The sequence below is a fragment of the Macaca thibetana genome, chromosome 5, assembly GCF_024542745.1.
Source record: "Macaca thibetana thibetana isolate TM-01 chromosome 5, ASM2454274v1, whole genome shotgun sequence".
Taxonomy (NCBI): domain Eukaryota; kingdom Metazoa; phylum Chordata; class Mammalia; order Primates; family Cercopithecidae; genus Macaca; species Macaca thibetana.
Window position 1 is genome coordinate 160552933 of NC_065582.1, and position 19004 is coordinate 160571936.

General features: G+C 38.5%; 1 protein-coding gene across 5 annotated transcripts in view; it reads right to left on the reverse strand.

The window, feature by feature from the left end:
• The window catches only part of RBPJ (recombination signal binding protein for immunoglobulin kappa J region), a 270190-nt gene that overhangs the window by 55723 nt on the left and 195463 nt on the right, over positions 1 to 19004 (reverse strand). For 2 of the 5 annotated variants that reach the window (XM_050790709.1, XM_050790707.1), the window contains exon 2: positions 14759 to 14941. The exons of the other annotated variants lie outside the window; for them this stretch is intronic. In XM_050790709.1, the coding sequence (XP_050646666.1) occupies positions 14759 to 14775 (17 nt within the window). In that variant the 5' untranslated portion in view covers positions 14776 to 14941. The remainder of the gene's footprint in view (positions 1 to 14758; positions 14942 to 19004) is intronic. 5 annotated transcript variants of the gene reach the window in all.

Here is a 19004-nt window from a genome sequence, read left to right on the forward strand (position 1 = left end):
CAACTCAAATGTACACTGACAATGAACAAATGGATAACAAAAATGTGGTACATACATACATATGATTGGATATGATTCAGCCTGAAAAGGAAATTCTGATATATGTTACAACACAACATGAATAAACCTTGAAGACATGCTAAGCGAAATAAGCCAAACACAAAAGGACAAATTATTATATGATTCCACTTATATGAGGTACCTAGTAGTCAAATTCATGGAGACAGAAAAATTGGTGGCTACCAGGGACCTGGGGGAGAAGGGAGAATGGAGAGTTATTGTTAAATGAGTACAGAGTTTCAATTTGGGAGGATGAAAAGTTCTGGAGATGGATGCTGGTGATGGTTAAGTGCATTCACAATAACATCAATGTACTTAATGCCACCGGACTGCAGACTTAAAATTGGCTAAAATGGTTCATTTTACATTATGTATATTTTACCACAAAAAATATATTTAGTTTGTCCTTAAACTATGGCTTAGAGAGGGATAACTAAGCTCAGCTGTGAGGGGTCCTATGTTAGTGCCAGGTCAGGTGGCTCCAGCTGCCCAGTAACAGAAAAAACAGACACGTAGGTGTCAAAACTAGCAATAAAAAGGAAATAAAAAGGAACCTGAGGAGTATATGTATGAATATAAATTGTTCCTATTACCATCAAGGTAAGGATACAAAAGGAGAGAGAAACATAGTGAAGTCTGTTCTAGAATCCACACCTCCCTAGGAAGGGCAGCCAGACAGCACGCAGCATCCCTTTCCCCTGACTTGCTACATGATGGGCTTCATGCGCGCTTTGTGTGCATCCCAACAAAGACTGCTGGGGACTGAACGTCTTCCATGGAAAATCCACAATGTGATTATGGAAAACTGGCTTGTACATACAAGATGTCACACAGTTTTCTTCCTTGCACTTTCTCTCTTATTTCTCTCTTATTTCTCACCCTCACTTCAAATTGTTAAAGTAGTGAAATTCTTTTGCCTATTTCACCTAAAACTGAGATGAAGAGGAATGAAGGAGAATGGTAATAATTAATTGTTCTCCTAGATTCTGGTTCCTTTTCCCTTTCACTATTCAACACCCATTAGGTGTTAGGTACCACACTAGATACTCGGAACAGATAACAGCAAAAAAAAAACACGGTCCCTATCCATATGAAGTACATTACAATAGCAGCTACTGGAGGGCAGGCACTATGTTACATACTTTGTATGCATATCTCACATCATACCCACATTATTCTTTTTTTTTTTTTTTTTTAGACAGGGCAGGAGTGCAGTGACGTAATCTTGGCTCACTGCAACCTCCACAGGCTGAAGTGATCCTACTCCCCAGTAGCTGGGACCACAGGTGTGAGCCACCATACCCAGTTAATTTTTGTATTTTTTTGTAGAAACAGGGTTTCACCACGTTGCCCAGGCTGGTCTCGAACTCCTGAGCTCCAGTGATCCCCCTGCCTCAGCCTCCCAAAGTGCTGGGATTACATGCATGAGCCACCGCGCCCAGCCCCCACATCAATCTTACCAGGTAGGTATTATTATCCTCATCATACAGATGAGGAAACCAGCTTAGAAACTACCTTGCACAAGTTCATATACTGGTAAATTCTGTTCAAAAATGTTAACTAGGTTATAACGTTCATGATTTTCCACGTACTCTGCATTAGGACAGAATTTAATTGCATTTCAATTATGGACACTACAATGTGAAAGGGTGACAGGGGCTGGGTGTATTGGCTCACGCCTGTAATCCCAACACTTTGGGAGGCTGAGGCAGGGAGACAGGTGGATCACGAGGAGACAGGTGGATCACGAGGTCAAGAGATTGACACCATCCTGGCCAACATGGTGAAACCCTGTCTCTACTAAAAATACAAAAATTAACTGGGCATGGTGGTGCATGTCTGTAGTCTCAGCTACTCGAGAGGCTGAGGCAGGAGAACTGCTTGAACCCTGGGGGACGGAGGTTGCAGTGAGCGGAGATCATGCCATTGCACTCCAGCCTGGGTGACACAGTGAGACTCCATCTAGGAAAAAAAAAAAAAGGGGTGACAGAATATGAATTTTTATGACAGAAATGTAAAGTGCATTAACTGACCTAAAACCTTCTATGATATAGCACTGATTTGGTGTGAGTGAGGGGGGCAACAAAAAATCTGAAAGGAAACTCATTACCTTCCCAATCCTTCAGTTACTGACTAAATTTTACAAGGGTACAGAGTAAATTTTTCCTTGATTACTAGAAGAAAATGTTTTCTAAAGCTGTAAACATGGCAGAGCGCAGTGGCTCACGCCCGTAATCCTAACACTCTGGAAGGCTGAGGCGAGTGGATCACCTGAGGTCAGGAGTTCGAGACCAGCCTGGCCAACATGATGAAACTCCATCTCTACTAAAAATACAAAAAATTAGCTGGATGTAGTGGCGGCCACCTGTAATCCCAGCTACTCAGGACGCTGAGGCAAGAGAAATGCTTGAACCCAGGAGGCAGAGGCTGTAGTGAGCCGAGATCGTGCCACTGCACTCCAGCCTGGGTGACAGAGCAAGATTCCGTCTCAAAAAAAAAAAAAAAAAGTAAAATAAAGCTGTAAACACAACATTCAGGAAATCTAAAGACATCTGTTATGGGTGCCACACTTTGACTACATATATACACACAAAGACACTTGTGTGTGCACATATATGTCATAAATCTGATTCTGAAACAATTTATCTTGCATTTTTCCTGCAGGAGAGCACTATGTTACAATTGCAGTAGGGACTGTGACAGTCTTCTGAATGTATGGCTTACACTATCAATCAGAATTCTGCAAGGAACTTTTTTTTTCTAAATTGAAAAAGAACATGAATCTACATATCGTTCCATTTAACAAAGAGGTTTTGTGTTATTTTTTCTGTTGGTAGAAATTACACAGACATATTACGAGCCCAGCCTCCATCAAACCATGTTTGGCCAATTTCTTAGCAGCCAAGCCTTTGACACACAGTTTGGTATTTTCATGTACTTGAATTCAGCAGTGCATCTTTCCTTTTCAATAACACAGACCAGAGCTTTTATGGAGCCCTTCGAAATAAGGTCTAATGAACAAAGACAAGACCATGAGTCAGTTTTATAATGGGTTAAGCTATTTCAAAGAAGCCTGCCCCTAAGGAAAAAATTAAATATGGCAATTGCCACTCTTAAACACATATAAAATAGGACATTGTAGATATTCTACATACGAGTTTAAAAATAACACAATAAACTAAAATAAAATGATGGGAATCAAAATTCCTATGTTCAGAATAGGGGAGAAGAGATTTCCAAAACATTTTATGTAACACCACTACATGAAAAAGGAAATGCCTTTGTTGCTTGAGTATTAATACGAAACAATACATTTCTTCTTTTGAATTGTAACTTATATTTCTTCTTTTCAATTGTAACTTACATTATAATGATCAAACCTACATTTGTGGTAAAAATGAAAACCACTCTGAAGAAGCAGTCTTAACCACAATTCAAAGCTTAAAGAATGGCTTTCTGCCAAAGTGTATCTGAGCCATTAAGCTGTCATGTTGCCTTCCTGCATTGCTAGGACCAAAAGAGCAGGCCCACCAGCTAGTATCTGCTCACTCAAGCCTCATGGGAGGCCATGAGGCTCTGAAAGGGAAATAAACAGCACAGAAGCACAGGGCTCGATGGTGCAAGATCTAACTGCAAGCTGCTTTGCCTTGGGAAATACTACAGGCTGATTAATGCTTCTACAAACATCTGACGATGTTTGCCTCTATTCAGCACAGGCAAAGGAAAGGTTTGGAATTGAGACTGGACAGATCACCAAGCACTGAATAATGTATGCATCATCAGTAACTTATGGCAACACTAGTATAGGAGGGAAAGCCTTGAGAGAGTGAGTTGGGATGGCAATGCAGAAGACAAGAACAAGGCCCCTAGAAAGTGGACATGATTTTCAGAGTTTTGAGTCATTCATGTTATGTATTTACTTGGTACTTTGCTATGTATGAACTTAAATTGTACAAGCTGCAAAGGTGTTGTGTTACAGAGTTAATTTACTAGTTTACTGTCTAGTCAATGTCCCTACGTCAAATCGCTTAATTAAGAAACAGGAGATTAGTTTTACTTTAAAGAGGAGCTCCCCTGTAGCTATTTAATTCTTAATATTCCTTCTCTCACCAACTTCTGTCCAGGCATGTTTCCTAAAGTCATGCAGAATCTCTACTGTCTACAGCACTAGTACTACTGACCTCCTCCCTCATCTTGCCTTCCACCACAGGCAGTTCACTGACAAATTCCATCAACTGGATTTCCAAATTATCTTCTCTATCTCCATTCTCTAAATCCGTAAGATTAGATGAAGCTCTCATTGCCACTTATACCTGTGGCTTCCTCAACTGGCTTCATATAGCAAAGTAAACGAGACAGCAATAGACAGAATACATCTCCTTATGTGTATTCTCATTTAAGTCTCATTAACAATCCTGAGAGGTCAGCATTATTTCTTTTTTTTTTTTTTTTTTTTTGAGACGGAGTCTCGCTCTGTCACCTGAGCTGGAGTGCAGTGGCCGGATCTCAGCTCACTGCAAGCTCCGCCTCCCGGGTTCATACCATTCTCCTGCCTCAGCCCCCCGAGTAGCTGGGACTACAGGCGCCCGCCACCTCGCCCGGCTAGTTTTTTTGTATTTTTTAGTAGAGACGGGGTTTCACCATGTTAGCCAGGATGGTCTCGATCTCCTGACCTCATGATCCGCCCGTCTCGGCCTCCCAAAGTGCTGGGATTACAGGCGTGAGCCACCGCGCCCGGCCTATTTCTAATTTAAAAAGGAAAAACGAAGGTGGGAAAGCCACAAGGTGAGGCTTTCCCTCATTTCTGACTCCACAATGATCAACGAAGTTTAGATAATGAGCCCCACATACAAAACAAATAAGGAAACCATATTCTGTTCCATAAACTACTTAAGTATTCTTTGTCTTTCCAAAATAATGACTTATCCCAATTCATTGATAACATTCATTCTCTTTTCCCAGTAAACAAGCCATCTATCATTATTTAATGTTTCAAAGAAATCACTTATTAATCTGTAACTGATTAACTGATTTCTCAGCAAACCAAAACTATTGAATCCCAAGGATGAAATACTGTAATATTCCAATTTGAGAATATGAAGCAATACCATAAAGTGAAATAAACCAGGGAAATCTGTGTTAACAGCTGTAGGGATCAGTCAAATTCAGACTCCTAAAGAATTATAACTAGGCCGGGCGCGGTGGCTCAAGCCTGTAATCCCAGCACTTTGGGAGGCCGAGACGGGCGGATCATGAGGTCAGGAGATCGAAACCATCCTGGCTAACACGGTGAAACCCCGTCTCTACTAAAAAAATACAAAAAAATTAGCCGGGCGAGGTGGCAGGCCTGTAGTCCCAGCTGCTCGGGAGGCTGAGGTAGGAGAATGGCGGGAACCCGGGAGGCGGAGCTTGCAGTGAGCCGAGATCGCGCCACTGCACTCCAGCCTGGGTGACAGAGCGAGACTCCTTCTCAAAAAAAAAAAAAAAGAATTATAACTAAGTAACCTAGCAATGAAGAAAATGTCATACCACTGTATTAGTGCTGAGAAAAATTTAAAAGTGCCAACTAGTTTCCAAACGAACTGGAAATGCACACTAAATATTTTAGGCTATCACTTTTAATGCTGGCCAGTATTTTTTCTTAATAGCACACACAGCCATTAAAGAAATATGGCCAAAGTTAGAAGCTTGTATTATTCACATTCAAGATGACTCAAGTGTGTACAATATTGAGTTCTCAAATACAAATCTGTACGCAGTAAGTGCTCACTATATGAATAAACTATAACAGCAAGTCATCTGTTAAAACACATGCAACCAAAACAAAAAGATTACGGAATCTTATATATTAAACTACATTATTATTTAGAAAAATTACAATTTATCAATGATTAAAGCACAGTTAAAAATGATTTTTAAAAAACTGATCTGTAATGTTTAAGTTAATTTCCACAATGGAGAAAAAAATTGTAAGTTGACATTCACTTTTCAATTTTTTTTTTTTTTTTGAGACGTAGTCTTTCTCTGTCACCAGGCTGGAGTGCAGTGGCGCGATCTTAGCTCACTGCAAGCTCCACCTCCCAGGTTCACGCTATTCTCCTGCCTCAGCCTCCAGAGTACCTGGGACTACAGGCACCTGCCACCACGCCCGGCTAATTTGTATTTTTAGTAGAGACGGGGTTTTACCATGTTAGCCAGGATGGTCTCAATCTCCTGACCTCGTGATCCGCCAGCCTCAGCCTCCCAAAGTGCTGGGATTACAGGCGTGAGCCAGTGTGCCCGGCCCCTAACTTTTCAAAAAGTTTTACAATGGAGAGAAAAGGGAACTATTTTACCAAATTCAGGTAGCTAAAATTGATAGAACTATTTTTCACATGGAGAATGCCCTACAAAGACACAACACTATAGGTTACTGTTATTACTTGCTCCACAAGCGATGTTCTTTCATGAAGCATGTTGCCACTTCAAAAAAGTGATAATCCACATTTTTGACAGATTCTATAAAGAAGTGGTATCAAGATCTAAATGAGAGTCTCTCAATAAACCTTACAAATTCCCTCATGTAGTTTTCTTGAGTCTAAAACTAATTGATCGGAAAATGTGATAAACCATGTTCAGGTCTCCAGCAGTTACACCCAGGCAATTCTTTACTGTAGTAACAATAATATACCACTGTGTTTAAGATAATAATGACAATATTATTAGTCATAATGTTATTAGTTAACAGATTGATTACCTATGCTTTTAAAATGTTAGCAGCTCAAGATATAAAGGAGAATTTCAGATTGAAAAGAAAACTTTAATTCTAAGTAAAAATTTGAACTTTGGAACAAAAATCCAGTTAAAGGGGAGTAATTCTAACTGTTAATTTTTCCTACTATCTATCAATGTTTTGGTTTGGTTCTAGTATTTCTCCAAAATTAAAACCACTGGTCCAGTCATTATATTCGACAAGGTCTTTATTCTGAAAAAGAATTACTACTCATCCTGGATCAGCTCTCTCCTTTTTGAACAATCTCCTAAGATCTAAGATTTATGCTATTTCACAGCATCCTCCTGACTGGATCCTTGCTGGTCAGATCACTTCTCACTTGACCTGCCCCGTTCGCTGACTCAAAGCAACGTTCACGTATTATTCTTTTACAGGCAGAATGTACAGCAAACTCTTTTGTTTGTTCAGGCTGCATGTAAATGAGGAATGGGAGAAGAGAGAGAAAGGGGCTAGAAGGTTGGAAGAGAGAGGGAGGAAAGCAAGAGGACACTGGAGTACAAAAGATCAGTGAAAAAAAAAAGAGAGACAGAAAAGACTGAGGGAGTGTCACAGCCACCAAGTTGAAGAGAAATAAAAGAGAGCAATGGAGTATCTAGTGGCCATAAAAGGGCAACTGTCCACCTCCTAACAAACCAAATCTGGTCAGTCCCAAATATGGAAATGTTTTAGTTGAAATACAGAGCTTTTCTTCTATGGAATACGAGCACAGATCACAATCAAATAATCTCACACTTGGATATCCACCACTGTGAGAAAAATCTGGTGAATTATTACATAAACTCTTTCTACATTTTGCTTCCTCAAAATCCAGGTTTTTCTAACAAAAACAAACAAACAAAAAATCCCAACACTTTTATAGTTATTCTAGAGCTTCCGTCTCTGTAAAATAGGAATGTTAATTGTTAGCAATCTGCAGAGCTGTTGTGAAGACTGGGTAAATCATTTGGTAAGGGAAATCTTGTAAGTGCAATATTGATTCAATGTTAGCATAACACACTCAGATTTTCTTGGCCTTCAGATGTACCAATCCCCAACTCACAAGAGTTCAGTGATGACAAATTTCTAGAAATTGAAATCATTTCAAAATAAGATTACCTTCTTATGTATCTAGTTATTCTCTCAGTTTGTAGTTAAGAAGTTGGTAAATAAGAGTATGACCTGTTCTGCCATGACAGGATAGATGCATGTCTTAAAAACCTAGTATTATCAAAAGTTCATTCATTTGACTAATATTTGCTGAATACCTGTTATGACTATTCACTGTCCCAGGGGATGGAGATACAGGAGTCAACAAAATAAGCAAAATCTGTTAATGAGGGTGGGGGAAAGAATAGATTTAGAAAGTAGACCAAGGATTGAAAATTGGCTCCCTACAGAGACAGTGACTGTTTATTTCAAATATGAATGCTTTCAGTGTGTTCTGCTTGCACCCAGTCACCCCCATTTTATAAGCATATTTGTGTTACTTATCTCTGGCCTATCCCTGCCCCAGGGCTAGAATTTCCCACTCAAGTTAGTTTTTCCACTGAAACTTCAACAATAAAGGAGTTTATTTAAAGTTAAATTTCATGCACATTTGATTAATCTAGCTGCTTAGCTGCTGCCAACAACACTTCTACAGGCATTTTTAATCCCCTCATCACCCCTGGGTGCCATCTCTGGCTACTGATCTCAGTTTGGGGCCAACTAAACTAGAATGCAGTTTAGTTTCCTTCTAAAGTACACTCTAGGAGGAGAAATTTACCAAAGAAAAAGAATACAAGCTGCTAACATGCATGATGACAACCAAAGGAAAAAGACAAAGCTTTGAAGAAACAAATTCCACAGAGAGACAACATAAAACCTTGTGCTTCCAACAGGATAAGCAGCATGAGGTGGAAAGCGGTAAGACTGAAGTGACTAAACATAACTTAAGGGGGGGAAAAAAAGCAATCCTCTTGTATCGCCAAAAAGCCAAACCAATGCTATGGAAAAGACTAGGAAGAGTTGGATAATCTGGGAGAAGACAAGGGGTTAATGTGGAATAGGGACAATCTGGTGAAACAAAGCAATAGAAAAAAATAAATTCAACTCTTCTATACTCTGAATCCATATGTTTTCATTTACTGCCTCCACCACTGAAAATGTATGCCTGCACACATCTGTACAAAGACAAGCAACTATCATCAGGGTAGTTAACACACTGATTGGGAGAGGTTATTTATCTTCTATAATTTCAAAACATGATTTCTGAAAAGCATATCATGCCCAATTCAGAGAACTGAACTATGTACTTTGACTCAATTTCCAAGAACTTGCAGAAAAAGATGAATTATGCATATTATCTTTTGTCCTCCTCTTTTGGCAAATAATTCTTCCATTTTTCAACTCCCAAGTGTAGAAAACTAATGTACAATTCCACCACTATGAAACAATTTACCAGAAGTCTTCATCCTCTTACTGTTTTCTAAGAAGAAAGAAACTATATTTTAGACAATCTTAAAATATACATATGCTGATATCACCCTGCTTTGAAGCCTTATTTATTTTAAAATATTCACCAAAAACTCTGTGATCATCCTCAATAAATCTATAAAGTAAACATCTGCTGTTATGAGGACACTGCAGTAGGCACAGGAACTAACCCAAGAAAAATAAAATTTTAAATGTTATCGAAATCTTCACAAAAACAGAAAGTTTAACATTTGAACATTTAACTGCCTTCAATATCTGTATTTGATTTATGCTTAATTTTTTGCAACTTTAAATTTTATATTTGCCTTCTGAATTAAAGAAGCACCTATTATACAAACAAGTCCTAACATATAAAAAATGAAAAGTGAACTGAGAGGTTTTATTTTTAATTTTTATTTTTCTAAGACAACAGTCTTACTCTGTTGCCCAGGCTGGAGTGCAGTGCCATGATCTTGGCTCACTGCAACCTCTGTGTCCTGGATTCCAGTAATTCTCCTGCCTCAGCCTCCCAAGTAGCTGAGATTAACCGCATCTGGTTAATTTTTGGATTTATAGTAGAGATGGGATTTTGCCACGTTCGCCAAGAGTCTTGAACTCTTGACCCCAGGTGATCCGCCCACCTCGGCCTCCCAAAGTGCTGGGATTACAGGTGTGAGCCACCACGCTCAGCCTGAACTGACAGGTTTTAGTATGCATCATCATTTTATTTGTATTTTCTTTTTATTTTACTTATTTATTCATTTTTTTGAAACAGAGTCTCACACTGTCACCCAGGCTGGAGTGCAATGGTGCCATCTCAGCTCACTGCAACCTCCACCTCCTGGGTTAGGAGATTCTCCTGCCTCAGCCTCCCAAGTAGCTGGGACTAGAGGCGCCCGCAGTCATGCCTGGCTAATTTTTGTATTTTTAGTAGAGATGGGGTTTCACCATCTTGGCCAGGCTAGTCTCAAACTCGAGACCTCGTGATCCACCTGCCTCAGCCTCTCAAAGTGTTGGGATTACAAGCGTGAGCCATGGCGCCCAGGCTATTTGTTTTTTGTTTTTTTTTTTTTTAACTGCATGAGTCTCTTCCATCAATGCAAAGCAAGGGTAAATCCTTCCACAACCAGGATGTACTGTATATTTCTTATATATGAACCTTTAAATATTTACCAAGGCAGGCCGGGTGCAGTGGCTCAATTCTGTAATCCCAGCACTTTGGGAGGCCGAGGCAGGTGGATCACAAGTTCAGGAGATCGAGACCATCCTGGCTAACATGGTGAAACCCCGTCTCTACTAAAAATACAAAAAATTAGCTAGGCATAGTGGCATGTGCCTGTAGTCCCAGCTACTCGGCAGGCTGAGGCAGGAGAATCACTTGAACCCAGGAGGCAGAGGTTGCAGTGAGCCGAGATCACACCACTATACTCCAGCCTGGGCGACAGAGCAAGACTCCATCTCAAAAAAATAAATAAAAATCAATATATATATATATATATACCAGGGCAAACACACACACACATCACAAAACGATACAGCAACAAAAAAACAAAACCAAAGTTTTACAGCAAACTAACTGTTCTCTACCATCAGAGATTTAAAAAAAAAAAAAAAAAAAAAAAGACTGATCTGGTAATATTTGTCTTAGATATCTGAGGCTTTTGTGGCTGAGGTCAGCTTGGCGATAGGAATTTATCAGACTGAGTTTCACAGTTTTCCAGTTGATGATCACTAGAAATTAGGTCTCTGCAATCCCATACATATACATGCCACTGACACAAAGTTTTAGAAAGGTATATATTGTGTGATACATTCATAACATTTTCTATTTTGTTCTTTTCTGTTTCATTTGGGGGGTAGGGGGTTCATGGGAGGCAGCAGCTTACTAAATTGATTCCAGAGTGTGCTACCACTGGCAGTTTGAAAACCACTAATCTATGAGTTGATAACCATCACAATGCATGCCAAGGGGCAAGATACTACATCACTCTACTTAATAAAACAGCCTTGGTTAATGTCACTCAAAAGCCACTGCTGCTGTGTTCTCCTACTCTCTTTCTATTCCTTATTCTCTAATAACCTTTACTTCAAAAAATAAAAATAAAAGATGGTAGGAGGACCCTTGAAAGTAACGTAGAGGACTGGCATACCATTAGAAAGCACACTGAAACTTATGCTGATCACTTCTTCTCAGAAGGCACAAAATAATATAAAACTAATACCACTTTTAAGGGACATCTATGACTAAGGGAAATACCACTTTTAAGGGACATCTATGACTAAGGGAAACATACACTTAGTGGAACTAAACAATATCCACATAAATGTGTATATATTTTATTTCAATCTTTTGATACAACTAAAACAGAAGTTTTAAGAAATACATTCTTTTCTATATTCAATGCACTGATATTTTATTTTCTATTCTAATACATGTTCTAATGCTGGTCATAACCCACTGAATTTTTCTTTACCCACTCATGAATGTGCTGAAGCCTGCAATTTGAAAAACACAGCTTTAGAAAACACAGAAATCAACCCAGCAGGATAAGATGATCATGGATAAAGTAGCAGATTCCAGTGGCCACCTTCTTTCACTGATGAGAAAAAGCCCAAAGAATTGAAAACATCAGTCAAATAGTGATGGCTTATTTTACTCTAGGAATAGCATAGAAGAGTACAAGACTCAGTCAGGATAAGAAAAATGTAATAGTGCACCCTCTACAAAAAAAAAATTCTCACCTATTCTACCTTGGAACTTGATTAGATCACTGTCATTATGGACTAGAGTTTAATATAAAGCAGTTTCATTTTACTTTAACAAGTAAATTCCATTAAGAATATAACTGCTAACATACCAAAAGGATTTTAACATTAAGGTAGACAAACTGACAAAAATCATGGACTATACCAGTGTACTTCATTTAATAATCAACACTTAATCTGACACTGGCTTCCTACATGCCCAAACCTGCACTGTGTGTATATGTACAATTATCTATATATAATTCATACTATACAATTATATAACAATATGCTTTTTTAAAAATATAGAAATGTATGGGTTTTTTCAAGTCACTCTTAGAACCTGTCACAATAACAAGGGAAGGGTTAGGTTTGAAATGCAGGTGAGGTGACCCCAGGGTCTAAGTAAGCTTTTAACTACAAAGCTATAAAGACTTCCAGGCTGGGCACGGTGGCTCACACCTATAATCCCAGCACTTTGGGAGGCCAAGATGGGCAGATCATGAGGTCAGGAGTTCGAGACCAGCCTGGTCAACATACTGAAACCCTGTCTCTACTAAAAATACAAAAAATTAGCTGGGCATGGTGGCTCGCTTCTGTATTCCCAGCTACTGGGGAGGCTGAGGCAGGAGAATTGCTTGAACCGGGAGGTGGAGGTTGCAGTGAGCCGAGATCACACCACTGCACTCCCGCCTGGGCAACAGAGCAAGACTCTATTTCAGAAAGAAAAAAAAAAAAAGGTCTTCCAAAGAGAACAGGACTTCCCAACTCTAGCTGTATATCATAAACCTCTGTGGAGTTAAAACAAAACAAATGGATTCTCAAGTGCTACCCCAAAAAGAAATGTTAAAGTTGAGATAGCAAGTATTATCAAGAAACAATTTTGTAAACAACACATTGAACACTATCCTGAAACCATTATGTCCAAGAATGTCTTTTTGGAGGGTGGATACTATTCTGTCCCAACAGACATAAAATTCCTGATTGAACTGATTGATTGCCTTGGCTAATAAGCAGATTATTCTATCTTGGAACTTGATTAGATCACTGTCATTATGGACTGGAGTTTAATATAAAGCAGTTTCATCTTACTTTAACAAGTAAATTCCATTAAGAATATAACTGCTAACATACCAATAGGATTTTAACATTAAGGTAGACTAACTGACAAAAATCATGGACTATACCAGTATTTATAGTCCACTTCTATTTCTATTTCTATTACACTTATCTATCCATTATTGATTTAAACTTGTCTTCCCAATATTGTTTCTTCTATTACCTAAAAGAGAGTTCTGAATCTGATGTAATATTAATGAATTCAGCATTCTCCATTCACTTCTATCACTCTTTAAAAAGAGCATTTAATACCAAACACAGAGTACAAAAATCAGGTTTCCAAGATTTCATATAATTAAGAAACTTATTACGTCACTCAAAATTTTACAAAAATAAAAACTTTAAAGGTTTTTGATGGTTAAATGGGTATTATAAAGACTAGAATTACTATACTAGTAACCACAAGTAACAGCAAAACTATATACCACAAACAAATGAATAACTGCATACATACATTGTTAAATAAACAATAATCACAATATTAATTTTTAAAATTACTCATTTTTGGCCAGGCGTTGCGGCTCACACCTGTAATCCCAGCACTTTGGGAGGCTGAGGCGGGCAGATCACCTGAGGTCAGAAGATCAAGACCAGCCTGACAAATATGGTGAAACCCCATCTCTACTAAAAATACAAAAATGAGCCGGGCATGGTGGCGGGCGCCTATAGTCCCAGCTACTCGGTAGACTGAGACAGGAGAATTGCTTGAACCCAGGAGGCAGAGGTTGCAATGCGCTGAGATCGTGCCACTGCACTCTAGCTTGGACAACAGAGCAAGACTCTGTCTCAACAAAAAAAATAAATAAATAATAGGCTGGGTGTGGTGGCTCACGCCTGTAATCCCAGCACTTTCAGAAGCCGAAGCAGGTAGATCACGAGGTCAGGAGTTCGAGACCAACCTGGCCAATATGGTGAAACCCCGTCTCTACTAAAAATACAAAAATTGGCCAGGTGTGGTGGTGCGTTCCTGTAGTCCCAGCTACTCAGGAAGCTGAGGCAGAAGAAACTGGTTGAACCCGGGAGGCGGAGGTTGCGGTGATCCGAAATCGCACCACTGCACTCCAGCTTAGACAACAGAACAAGACTCCATCTCAAAAACAAATAAATAAAAATTATAAATAAATAAATAACTCATTTTCCTTTAAGTGAAAATTCTTTGTAAAAGAAAAAAACTGTACTAAATGGCCCAAATACAAATTGTTTTGTTTGGTCAAATTAGTACCCAAACTGAAGACTTCATCCAACTATTTCCTATTCAGGCTACCATAAAATGACAGTTCTGTAGAGAACTAGTCTATGATGTAAAAGATAATTACAGAGTAATACATGAATAATCCCTAAACTATTTGTTGAATGAAATTACAGCCCATTACTATAAAAACTTAGGGAAAATATTTACCACAGTATCTTCTATAACCATATATCATAAAGGAAAAAGAAAATCCATGGGTTTTTGTCACAAAAAATACTACCATAAATCCATAACCACATCTATAATCAAAAGTTATATATCTTAAATATGCAGTAACTAAATACAGAATATCTTAAATATGCAATAACTAAATACAGAATCATGAGTGTTCATTCTATCCATGACCTTGGGGTCACTGGGAGATTTCTAAAGCATACCTTTTAATCCACGCCATGGTACTTCAAGAACATGTTAAGGTAAGTCACAGCTCGGAACACTTCGATGCACCTCAAAACACCTCAGCCAGTGTATCTGTATCATTCTCCTTTCGTTTTGAGATCATAATGGTTCCGAAGAACTATAATGCTTCCATGTGAATGATAGTCTCATAATTTCAATGACTTAAAAACAAAAACAAAAAACAAGGCCTTAAGTGTTGGTATGTTAAACCACTAAGTGCACTGTGTTAACTGCTGCCATGACTAAGAAAAACAAAAAAGCTGCTGCTACCACTGTGTAACACTGTCATTTTTAATGTGAACCCTCATATGAATGAGGGGTGGAGTGACAGTCCTTGCTTTATCGAGATCTTTCTAGTAAAACCCCACAAATCTCTTTGCCCCAATTGTTTCTTCAATTTTCTTCTCAAGGAATAAAAATTACTTAAAACACTGAAGACTTGCTACATGCTAGGTCCACTTCTCAACGACCACTATTCTATTCTGTGAATGAGGGCCACAAATCACCTATACAACCTGTCTAAAAGGAAACTGATTAATAGACCAGGTAGGGGATTCTTCAAACAATGCTTCTCCTGATGCTGATATTAATGAATCAGGTTAATTCTACGGATGTCATTAAACTGAAAACAGCTCCAGTTTCTAAAGCTTACTTCTATAATAGCATTCATAAAAATGAACAGACAGACAGCTAACCATCAAGTTTTACTCCCATTCTGTGATTGACTTGGCAGGTATCTGTTCCTTTCCTCCTCACCCCATCCCACCTTTCTTACATAAAACATAAAAAATATTTCATTTTTAGAAATGGTATAGTAAGAAGTATATGTATCACATTTTAAATCTACTAAGAATTCACACTGCTTTTACCACAAGTGTGGCATCATGTAGCTACAAGAAAGAACACTCAAGCTACACAAAGTAAAACTAACTGATAACTGATCAATAAATACATTCATTTACTGTCATAAAGCAATTTAAATTACTTTAGGATGACTGATAAGGCAAAATTTTAATACAGGCAAGCCATAAAGAGCTTCCTAGGAGAGAAGTAGATGAGAAAGGTTCTGTTATACTCTAGGAATGTGGAACAGCTTGTGTAAAGAATGGAAGATGAAAGTTTCCCAGCTAGGGCTAAAAAGTATGCGCTAAGGAGAAAATGAAACTATTTCCTGGTTGAAAGAGCAGATGTAACTGATGAAAATCTTTCAATCCACTGTCAGAAAAAATTGCATATTTTTAAGATTTAGATTTACTGTAGATTGTGGGGAATGCAGACTACAAAATGTAGGTCACTCTTCAGAAAGCTGATAATGGTGACAGAATTACATATAGGAAAGAACTCTACCACAGTAGGTGCGAAGAAACTAATGAAGAACAGAAACAAGGGACCCGATCCAATGAAATCTCTGCCTGCAGCCACAACCATCTTTTCAAACTGATTATTTTATACATTAGTCCATCCCTCTGGCCCCTTCCCGTTCCTACTTAAAACAACTTAATGGCTCTGAATGTGACACACACACACACACACACACACACACACACACACACACTCCTGAAAGGATATCACATTGTTTCCTACACTCTGCTCCTCCAGACAAATGAATCCTATACAGAACTACAAATCTTTATTTTATCTTTAGTTGCACTCTATTTTTATCTTCAGTAATGTATATTTAAAACTCTATGAGGCTGGGAGCGGTGGCTCACGCCTATAATCCCAGCACTCTGGGAGGCCAAGGTGGATGGATCACCTGAGATCGGGAGTTTGAGACCAGCCTGGCCAACATTGTGAAACCCCGTCTCTACTAAAAATACACACACATACACACACAAAATTAGCTGGTCATGGTGGCGCACACCGGTAGTCCCAGCTACTTAAGAGGCTGAGGCAGGACCTGGGAAGCGGAGGTTGCAGTGAGCCAAGATCATACAACTGCACTCCAGCCTGGGTGACACAGTGAGATTGTGTCTCAAAGAAAAAAAAAGAAAAAAAAAAACACCTATGAAACTGTCTAGAAAACATTCTACTTCCGTGCTAATTATTATAGTCTCCTTCCTTTACTATGCTGTGAGGTCCAAAGGGTGTAACTTTTGTCTTTCATCTCTGTAAACCTATCATCACTTAACCACCAAAGCCTGCAACACAGTAGGCACTAGAAACTACTAAATATGTGAAAATGTTACAAACTCTACTTTGAATATATGGTTGATAAGCTAAATATAGAAAGTTCATGATGGCAGGTATACCTGATATGCCATCAAATACAGTAGGCACACAAATATTTGTTGAATGAATGGAAGAAAATATTTAGGAATGGCGCTTCCAGGCAGAATAGCAAAAAAACACACATTCACTGCTAAATGATAATAAGAATCTAAAATGATTTTTGGTATATCCAATTTTCCATTTTAAAATTAACTTATTTGGTGGCATATATTAATATTTTGAGAATTGTATTTACATCAAAATTCACATTTATAATTCAAAACTTTGTATGTATTAATACACTAAAAATACATTGTGATGCCAGTATCAAGGAGAGCAAAGACTCTGAAAGCGGAAAAATTAAATTAATATAAATAAGGCCCACTTTTTTGATGACTAAATTCTCATTGTTTTGGTTTTGACTACTGATTTACAACACACAATGTTTATGAAATTATGAGATCAAATAACTACTAGCAAACTACTGCTAAAGCATAAACTTCAGGAAAGTAGTTAGAAACAGATGCCAATAACTAATGTTTTCATAAACAGCCTCATACAGTAATCTGAAACGACAATGATGAAGGTGTTATAACGGTCATTGCAATATGATTATTAGGAAAGGCTTGGGTATTTCTTTCCAACACAGGGGAATGGTTCAATTATGACACATCCATACAATGGAAACGTTTGTTAAATAATACTGAAGTAACATGGTAATATGTTAATTACATATGATTACCTAATTATATATAGTATTTTCCTACATTACATATTTTTGTATGTCTATTTATACATTTTAATCAGAAGAGAAATTTTAAAATACATTTAATAAATATAAATGTGTACATTCCATGAGATCAAGAAAAATTTTGCCCGGCACTGTGGCTCACACCTGTAATCCCAGTACTCTGGGAGGCCGAGGCAGGCAGATCATGAGGTCAAGAGATCGAGACCATCCTGGCTAACACGGTGGAACCCCATCTCTACTAAAAATACAAAAAATTAGCCTGGCATGGTGGCAGGCACCTGTAGTCCCAGCTACTCAGGTGGCTGAGGCAGGAGAATGGCGTGAACCTGGGAGGCAGAGCTTGCAGAGATCCGAGATTGTGCCACTGCACTCCAGCCTGGGTGACAGAGCGAGACTCTGTCTCAAAAAAAAAAAAAAAAAGAAGAAGAAAAGAAAAAGAAGAAAAAATTTCAGGTGTGTACATTTCTGTACCTCCAGCACTTATGACAGCACCTTGACAAAGGTGTTAAGAGTGGCAGCAAAGCTTAAGAGAAGATTGTCTGGGTCTGATTCCTAGATCCACTACTCACTAGCTATGAGACTTCAGGCAAGTTACTTAACCTCTAGATGACTTACTTTCTCCTTTTGAAAAACTGGGGTAAAAATAATGGAGGGGGGAAAAGACTTAATACATGTAAGGCACTTAGAACAATATCTGGAACATAGTGATGACACAATGAACTGGGAAAGTGGGGAGCAGTAGTGAACCCATTGCCTCAAACCTGAATAAATGAATGGACTTTTTTTTTTTTTTTTTAAAGAGACAGGATCTTACTTTGTTACCCAGGCTGTAGTGCAGTGGCACAATTATGGCTCACTGCAGCCTCAACCTCCTGGGCTCAAGTAATTCTCATGCCCCAGCCTCCTGAGTAGCTGGAATTATATAGGCATGCACCACATACCCCGCTAACTTTCTTTTTCTTTTTTTTTTTTTTTTTCAGAGATGGGGTCTCACTATGCTGCCAAGCTGGTCTCAAACTCCTGGCTTCAAGTGATCCTCCTGCCTTGGCCTCCCAAAGTGCTGGGCTTACAGGCATGAGGCACTGCACCTAGACTGAGTGGACTGTTTTTAAAATACAGAAAGAAATGTTAGTAAAGTCACCTGTGTGGAAACTCAAAGACTAGCACATATACTACACCTTCATTGTTTTGGACACTTCAAAGTGTATGTAATTTTGTACCTATTACCCTTCCTTATGATAAGCCAATCATCATATATTAAG